Source organism: Podarcis liolepis (assembly GCF_965112155.1).
Source record: "Podarcis liolepis genome assembly, chromosome: 8".
NCBI classification, from domain to species: Eukaryota; Metazoa; Chordata; class Lepidosauria; order Squamata; family Lacertidae; genus Podarcis; species Podarcis liolepis.
The window spans coordinates 22,645,687-22,654,331 of NC_139560.1; the positions used below are offsets into that span (position 1 = coordinate 22,645,687).

An 8,645-nucleotide genomic window follows, 5' to 3' on the forward strand; every position below is an offset into this window, starting at 1 on the left:
CAGATTACAAATAGTACGTTACACTGATGTTTGTTCATATCCACTGGCTGCTCATCTGTTTCTGAGCCCAGTTCAAGATGCTGGGTGTTACCTATAAAGCCTTGAATGGCTTTGCTCTAATTCCCCTATTTCAAGAAATGAGATCCGATGATGCTCTGAAACTAGAATTGTGGAACATTCTTCCTAGGAAGGTCTGATAGGCTGTCTCATGGTGAGTGAGTGAGTGACACCGAGAACCTCCCTTTAAATGCCTCATACTTTGGGCTGGAATTTTGGTCTTAAACATAATGTCTTTTAAAATGTTTTGAACTTCACAAGCATTTGTATTTTAACTTTTTGTGTAAATGTTTATGTTTCTCCTTTTACTATTCTATAGAAAGACAATTTGTTATAATGATACATAAATAGAAAGAGATGGACAAGAGACATATGTTGGGCAGGGTATGTGTGAGGAATGAGCAAGGGATGGAAATGTAATGAGTAAATTCGTTTTTCTGAACCACCCACACTTTATTAGTGTAAGGATCAATATGGTGTTAGAGAAATCACAAGGTATCATGACCTACACAGTAATGTGTGAAGATTCTCATCTTCCTTCAAGTTAATCCCCCCTTCTCTCATCCTCATTACATCTGATGACATCCTGCCTTTTCCCTCATCTTAATCTTGTCCAGCTTTCTCAGATTGCAAGCTCTTCAGGCAGAAGCTGTAGCACGTCTGTACCTATGCATTTTTTAGCAGAGTGATGGTTCTAGATAAGCATATGAAGATGCCTTTTGCCATCAGAATATTGGCTGATTTATTATTTATTTAATAACATTTATACATCACTTTTTTATTTAAAAAACAACAACACACAGATCAAAGTGACTGTATCTCAGTACAGTCTGTTCTGACAGGCAGCAGCAACTCTCCCCCTTATGTACAAAGTGTATTTATTGTTTCCTACTCCTTTTTCAAAATCCAAGACAATAACATCTATTGATATATCTACACAAAACAATTTCAATATGAAAAACACAGAACCTTGAATTGATCGTAGACATCAGAGAAGTTGCCACAGAATAAGTGTTTTGTTTGTTTGTAGTTTTTCTATCACACTCAAGCTGCTCCTCCAAGGGGGCAAGCTCCAACATTCTACATCAGTTGAAATGTCCAAACCATCTCCAAGGGCAGCCCCATGAAGAAGCACATTACAATAGTTGTTCCTTGATGGTACAAAGGCTATGTACCATCAAGGAACTATTGCTATGTAGTGCCCACTTTATGAACCCTTTCCCACAGGAAACCCAACAGACTCCTCCTGTGAGGGTTTTTCCGATAAACCAAAAAACACTTTTTTTGTCATACCTTTGGCCTTAATTTTCTGTCACTCATGCTGTAAGTTGGTTCTCTGTTGACTATTTTTTTGCTCTCCATGTGTTATTTAGATGTGTGTTCTTGTGTTTGCTTTTTTAATAATTGTAAGCTACTTTGAGGGCTTATTTGACTGAAAGGCAGGGTATAAATTTGTAGATTGAATAAATAAAATGAAGGTGGTGAGCTCTTCATTGACCTTTATGCCAATTGCACCTCCACTTGGAAGAAAAAGCTGAAAGAGGGGCAAAAGCTTACCAACAAGTTCATACAGCATGTTTATAAGTGATTCAGCTGGTATACTTTACAAGAAAATATAATACCATCATCATAAACATTCTTCTAAGATTCTGTTTCTTCCATAGGGTTTAGAAAGGGACAACTTGGGAAAAATATGGAAGAGATATCATTACTGGCCTTGAAAGGGTGACAAGAAAACATTACTATACTATTTCTCAGGATCCTGTAATTTGGAGATACTCAATTAAAAATGTGAGGATCCTACAACATCTATTCCTGAAGACCTGCAATGGCTCACTATATGCTACAGGGCCCAATTCAAAGTTTTTGTTCTGACAAATAAAGCTCTGACAGGCTTAGGACCTTGCTAGGGGCACCTCTCCTATATTGTCCTGCCCAGTCTTTGAAATTTGTTGGGTAAGCCTTCTCGCAGTACCATTGAAAATGAGTTTAGAGCAGTGTTTCCCATCCTTTTTCCAACCGTGGCTCCAAGCCACAGAAAGTTGTTCTAGGCAACTGCACTACTTATTTAGAATCCGAGTGATGGGGTGAGCTCTGGTTGCTCTGTCCCAGCTTCTGCCAACCTAGCAGTTCGAAAGCAGACCAATGCCTAAATAGATACCACTGCGGCGGAAAGGTAAACGGCGTTTCTATGTGCTCTGGCTTCCGTCAGTTTTCAATTGCACCAGAAGTGGTTTAGTCATGCTGGCCACATGACCCCGATAGCTGTCTGTGGACAAATGCTGGCTCCCTTGGCCTGAAGCGAGATGAGCGCTGCACCCCATAGTTGTCTTTGACTGGACTGTGGGTTAAACCACAGAGCCAAGGGCTTGCCGATCAGAAGGTCGGCTGTTCTAATCCTCATGACAGGGTGAGCTCCCATTGCTCGGTCCCCGCTCCTGCCAACCTAGCAGTTCAAAAGCACATCAAAGTGCAAGTAGATAAATAGGTACCGCTCTGGCAGGAAGGTAAAAGGCATTTCGGTGCACTGCTCTGGTTGGCCAGAAGCAGCTTAGTCATGCTGTCCATATGACCCGGAAGCTGTACGCCGGTTCCCTCAGCCAATAAAGCGAAATGAGCGCCGCAATCCCAGAGTCATCCACGACTGAACTTCCAGAGAGACTGACTCCCAGCCCAGTGGGCATTAGATTGCCTTATTTATTCAGGAATCCTAGAACCTCTTATATCTCTTTTAGGCCTATATTATAGTCCACAAAACCAAGTGTCCACAGAACCAAATTGAGCTAAGTAAAAATGAATAGTAACAATTAGTGAAACTGACACATGTGGGGGGGAGAGATCCAACATAATATAGCATAAGTAGTTTGAGAGTTGACGTTGTACAAGTAGTTGTGCAAACTGTATAAAAAAGAGGTAACACACAAAGCTTAACTGTCACAAAGTATAATAATAGCAAATGCACTAGGGGTTGCACAACATCTTTCACAAATGTATGGCATGCATTGGATTTGGCTACTGTACTATACTAAATACAGGGCTCCTGCTAGCGGAATGGCTGTTGTGAGAGCAGGCTGCCACAATTTATTTATTGGATACCAATATACAATTGGATATAACCCAAGGTTAATAGCAATATCTCGTTCTCAGATATTCCATATATAGGATATTTTTAGAGAGAACAATCCCAACAGCAAGAGAATTCTGGATCACCACACTAAAAACCCATGGAAGTCCCTCCACAGGAACACTGCATGGCTTCATCCAGTGCCTTCACAGGACATAACCTGCCAAAAGCAGGTGTCTCTGCAAAATGGTCATTTCACATGTCATCTACTTCCAGCAAATCACAGCAGGAGTGGCTGCTGACCTTATCAATATGAACTCCTGCTGATTCTAACTCGGCACCACTTCTCTTTGTTTCTTCAAAAGAAGCATAGCAGGAGGAGGGGCTGTAATGGGTTTAAGGATGTACAAACATACATATATAAGTCTATGAATAATTTTGCCCTGGGAAGAGGAAAGGGGGGGGAATAATTGATGTGACAGATGATAGTGACACCACTGAATGCTCTTCTAGTAAGCACGTCAATACAATAACGACAGACTCATTAGGCAATATGAATAAAATAGAAATGGCATGAAATAAAAATATATCAGAGGGGAACTAATGTCCAGCTGGTTTCCATCCATTGTTTATATCAAACACTGTATAATTTATCCTTTACATACCTAGCAAGTAAGTTTTTTAAAGAACTCTGAGAGTTTCAGTTCTATTTTCAAAACAAGCAAAATATATACTTCTTTTTGGTGAATGCTTTGCCACATTTACTGAACAGCAGTTCCAAAAGTTCTATATGATACAGAAAATATGCTTGGAAGCTACTTCCCTTGAAGGATATGCTTAGACTAGGAGCAACAAAACTTACATTTGCAACTATTATTAAGAAACAGAAAACTCAATTTCCATTCAATCACATCAGCCTTCTTCAAGCACCAACATACTGTATTATTATTGTAAACTTAGGAGCAACATGAAGCTATTTAAAAAACACCCATCCTCCAACAATAAATTCAACCAGGAGGGGAGAAGATTGAAACTATTTTGAGAAAGAAAAAGGATAAATCTTTTGAAAGAGCTATATATTTAAGAACAGTACATCACTGCACTAGCAAATCAGAGGTCACAGCTGCCAAAATGATAATCATATGTGAATAAGGTGTGGCATTGCACCAGTATCATATGCATGCCCAGGATGTTCTAGCAACATAAAAACATGTGTGAGCACTGCAGAAATCACTACTTTCACCATAAGCGATTTAGTGTCATCATGCAAAATTGTTACTCCACACAGAAATGAGTCATAGCACGACAGAGGGTGGGACTAGGTACAACCCAGCTAACAGATGCTAAATATTTGAGCCATTGTGAAGTCTGCTATATCAGAACAAACACTATTTCATACTAAGGAGTTAGGATGAGATTACCACTAACACACAGCAAAGCATAATGAACTCCCCACTTGCCTCACACTTGTTGCTCTGGCTACATCAGCACATGCCATTCTTTGTACTGTATCTATCTATCCATATCATCAAGAGATGGCAGTCTAAGATATCTTAAGATCTCATGAGCAAACACAAACTGACAAATTATCTGCCTGATCCCAAGCCAACTTAAAATGATACTAAACCACAATTAATCCATGCATACTCTATTTTTTTTCCTATTTTAGGAGGGAAAGTCTTCCTTATTTCTCACATCTAATTATATTGGGGAGGTATGAGTGTGAAAGACATGTCAAATGCATATGATTTTGTCTAAAAACAGAGGAATGTGTTTGTGCCTATTAACCAAACTTGCAATTAAAAACAAATAAGATATTCTAATATAAAAAAATCAAAATTATTTTAGTCACAGAGATTATGTATTTAAGCACAAATGTTACTAGAAACATGGTAAATACATTTTATAATGTTGATGCCACTATTCAATTATCTGTTTTAACTATTTTTAATATTGTAATTTTTATATTATTGTTGCCCACCCTGTGACCTCATGGTAACGGGCAGGTAAAGTATATTATTAATAACAATAATGCCATTGCTTGTTTGCATATTACATTGTTTTTAATGCATATTTTAAGATATAACAGCCAAAGGCATATAAATATATGTTCTTGGTATAAATTACTTTAAATTATTAGTCAGAATTGGAATTGCAAAAGGTAATCTGACTTTTGTTAATATAAATCATGCTGACTTTCTTCAAAGCACAAACACATTTCATTATTATTGTTAAGTGTGAATACTTTAACCACCTGTTTCTCTTTACATGAAGATAAAAATTACAAGAAAACAATAATTTATTTGTTCACTGTCACATTGCTAATGATACACACTGATTCCAGCACAAGTCATCAGCTCAGCCCAGAGGCCAAGAAGCTTTCAGCTGCAGATTTTGAATCAGCAGTTCAACAAGACAATGGGTTAACATCACTATGATTGCCTAGTAATTTGGCTGGATATTTTTAGCAGTATTTAGACTCAGAAGCATTTACTCTGACCCTGTGACAAAATGTTACCTAGTATCCATTACTTAAAATTAAACACAGCAGTATGCGTTAGAGCACTACTGTAATAACTTCATAAAGCAGTGAATAATAATTTAGAGGTCAGTGTGGCCATTACATAAGAAAAATGACATTTTTGTGATTACATGATGTTTGAGAAACATAAAAAAGTCAAATGCAATCTTGTCTACAAACTTGATCTTAACAGGCAAACAGTAGTTACTATGATAGACAAAAACATGCTAAACATGTTACAAGATCACAAAAGAAGCTTGCATTTCAGCCAATCAGGTAGTCTTGCCACCCACAACGCATATATGTAAGAAACAAAAATTCAGAGAAAACATGGAGCTTCCTGACATCACTGCCCAAATGGATCAGAGCTAAATCGCTTTGCAAGAGAAAGGGAGGTAACACAGCCCAGGAAGAAAGGTGAAATGTCATCAGGACCAGAAACAATTGCCCTGAGCCTGCCTGGACAGCTCCGTGGTGCTGAAGTTACAGAGCAGCTCGGCAGCTTTTTCTCCGTGGCGGCTTTTGCCGCCTGCGAGGCCTGCGCCCTCCATGCTGCTGCTGGCCAAGTGGCCCACAGGTGAAGGGACAAGGACTGCTTGCCAGAACGCAAGGAGCCGGTCAATGTGGGGTGGGAGGGCTACACGTTGTTGCAGGAAGATGGCGGCTCTCGCAAACCCACCCCGACAGAAGGCTACCGAGGCCTCGCCGGGACATCCCCGCTCTGCCCGGGCTGGGCTGCTAAGAGAAGGCACAAGGCAGGCGGCGAAGGAAGGCCACTTTGGCGGTGGCGACTGCGGGGAAAGGCCCACTCCAGCTGCCACCAGATTCTCGTGCGCGCTTAGTTCCTTTTCCCAGCCATGCTGCCGCCGCCTCCTCCTCCTCCTGAAACCATCCGCTTCCTACACACCGGGTTACAACAGCACCTGTGCGGCCATATTGGGCGCCTGGCCCCAGTCCATGCCTGGCTGAACGGCGAATAGGAGCCTGGAGAGCGGGGAGGGGAGGGAACCGCTTGCTCTTTTCCATCTCCTGCAGGGATGGACCGAGGCAAGAGGCAGCCCCAATGAGGAGCTAAATGCACTGGCAAGCAGCCTCCGTGGCTTCCCCTCAAATCGCTCCTCTCAGGAGGCTACCACCTCACACAAATGCACGCCAGCCAGCCAGCCCCAAGCAATGCCCTAGGGAGGGGTGGAAAGCGAGGGGCTCGGCGGCCTCACCCTTCCTCCTCCTGAATGAGCCACACAACCGTGGGAAGGGGGGGGGGGAGAGAGAAAAGAGAGGAAAGTAGCCCTTACTTAAGCACGGATTGCTCCTTCTCTTCTTCCTTCTTCTGGCGATCCATGACGGCCTGGATGATCTTCCTCTCTTCCTCCGTGAGGTGGCTGAGGTCGGGCATCTCGGACTGAGGTGGAGGCGGCTGAGGAGGAGGCGCAGGGCCGCCCCGGGGCCCAACAGGAGCCGACATATTTGGTAGACGGAGCTTCAGCAACACTCTATACTGGAAAACACTGGGCTAACTCAGGCGGGGGCAGCGGAGCAAACAGCCGCCGCTGCCGCGGAGTGAAATACATACAAATCAATATACTTTGGGAATCAATCGGCCACCTAATTAATGCCCTGCTGGGGAGGGAAGGGGAAGGATCAGCAGCGTCCGTGAAGGGGGGAAAGGGGGCTTGCTTTGGGTGAGATGAGAGGGGAGCAACAATAAAGGGTCCCCCCTCCTTCTCCGCACACACAACCCCTCTCACCTGCTCAGTGGTGAGGAAAGGGGGCAAGGAGTCGGGCAGTAATGGTTTCTGGGGAGGGAGAAGGATCTTCCGAGGGAAACGGAAGGGGGAGCCCGCGCTAGGTGGGGGAGGAATGGGGTCGGGGTGGGGGGCACCACAACACGGAGGAGCCTTAAGGGGAAGAGCCGGGGGGGCGGTAGTTGGTGAGGGGTGTCGGTTGGGCTCTGGCGGGACGGAGTGAGGGGCAGTATTTGGGGGTGGAGGGCTTCTCACTCCAACCGAAGGCGCCCCCTGCTTGCGACCGGAGAGGAGGTGGCCGGGCGCCCGGGCCAGGGGAGCCCTGGCGAGGCGGCGGAAGGGCCGGGGGCTCCGGGCTGAGGGGGCGAAGCGCCGGGGTGTCGCGCGCTGTAATAGTAATGGTGGTGCCGATGGTGAGAGAGGAGCCCCGCCGGCACCCTGAAGCGCAGAGCGGGAGAAAACCCCTTGGGGTGAGGGCGAGTCCCGGGCGCCAGCAGCTCCCGCCGGCTCATAATTCCAACCCGCTGTCCATGGAGGGGACCGTGGGGCAAAGCAGCTCCCGCCGGCGGCTTCCTCCTCCTCTGCTGCCGCCGCCGCCGCCGCCGCCGCCGCCACCAGCAGCCGCCGCTTCCGCCACCCGCGCTTCAACAAGGCCTCGCCGCCGCCGCCTCTCGTGGCTGCCTCGCTCGGCTGCTCTTCTCTCAGCTCCGCTGCTGGCGACGAGCCGCCTAACCCATCGCATCGCGGAATTAAGAGGAGGGAAAGGGGAGCCGGGCGGGGGGAACGACGACGACGACGACAATAGCGGGAATCACGGGAAGGGACTCCTCATCTTCCTCCCCGAATCTTCCCCCTCCCGCGCTTTCTCTTTTTTCTCTCCTTTCCCCCCCTCTTTCTTTCGTCTTCCTCCCCCTCTCCCAGCCCGACAGCGACGTTTCTGCCTTGTCGCCTGAAGGCGCGGGAACGGAGCGCGGGGCGGGGCGGGGCGCGCTGAGGAGAAATGCGGGGAGCGTTAAAGGGAAAAGCCGCTCGCTTCCCACACAGGCTCGAGACGAAGCCTCGTGCGACACGACGCGCGTCGGCAACGTCGGTTGGAGGGGGGGGGGAGTGAAGCAGGGAGAGGCAGGCTGTGAGGGGAAGACGTTGGGGAGGGGGCGGGGAGGCGGAGCGGCGCGCGAAGGTGGGGAGGGGGCAGGAGAGAGAGAGAGGAGTTGCGTTTGTTTGTTTATTTATTTATAAACGCACCGGGAAAGGCGCG

The 8,645-nt window shown here is 45.9% G+C and overlaps 1 protein-coding gene across 21 annotated transcripts in view; it reads right to left on the bottom strand.

Moving 5' to 3' along the window:
* RIMS2 (regulating synaptic membrane exocytosis 2) overlaps positions 1–8,539 on the bottom strand; it is a 349,035-nt gene extending 340,496 nt beyond the window's left edge. For 9 of the 21 annotated variants that reach the window (XM_083516456.1, XM_083516462.1, XM_083516453.1 and 6 more), the window contains exon 1: positions 6,938–8,539. In XM_083516456.1, the coding sequence (XP_083372582.1) occupies positions 6,938–7,107 (170 nt within the window). In that variant the 5' untranslated portion in view covers positions 7,108–8,539. The remainder of the gene's footprint in view (positions 1–6,937) is intronic. The other 12 variants (XM_083516446.1, XM_083516447.1, XM_083516473.1 and 9 more) reach the window with 10 other exon arrangements.
* Positions 8,540–8,645: the final 106 nt, after the last annotated feature.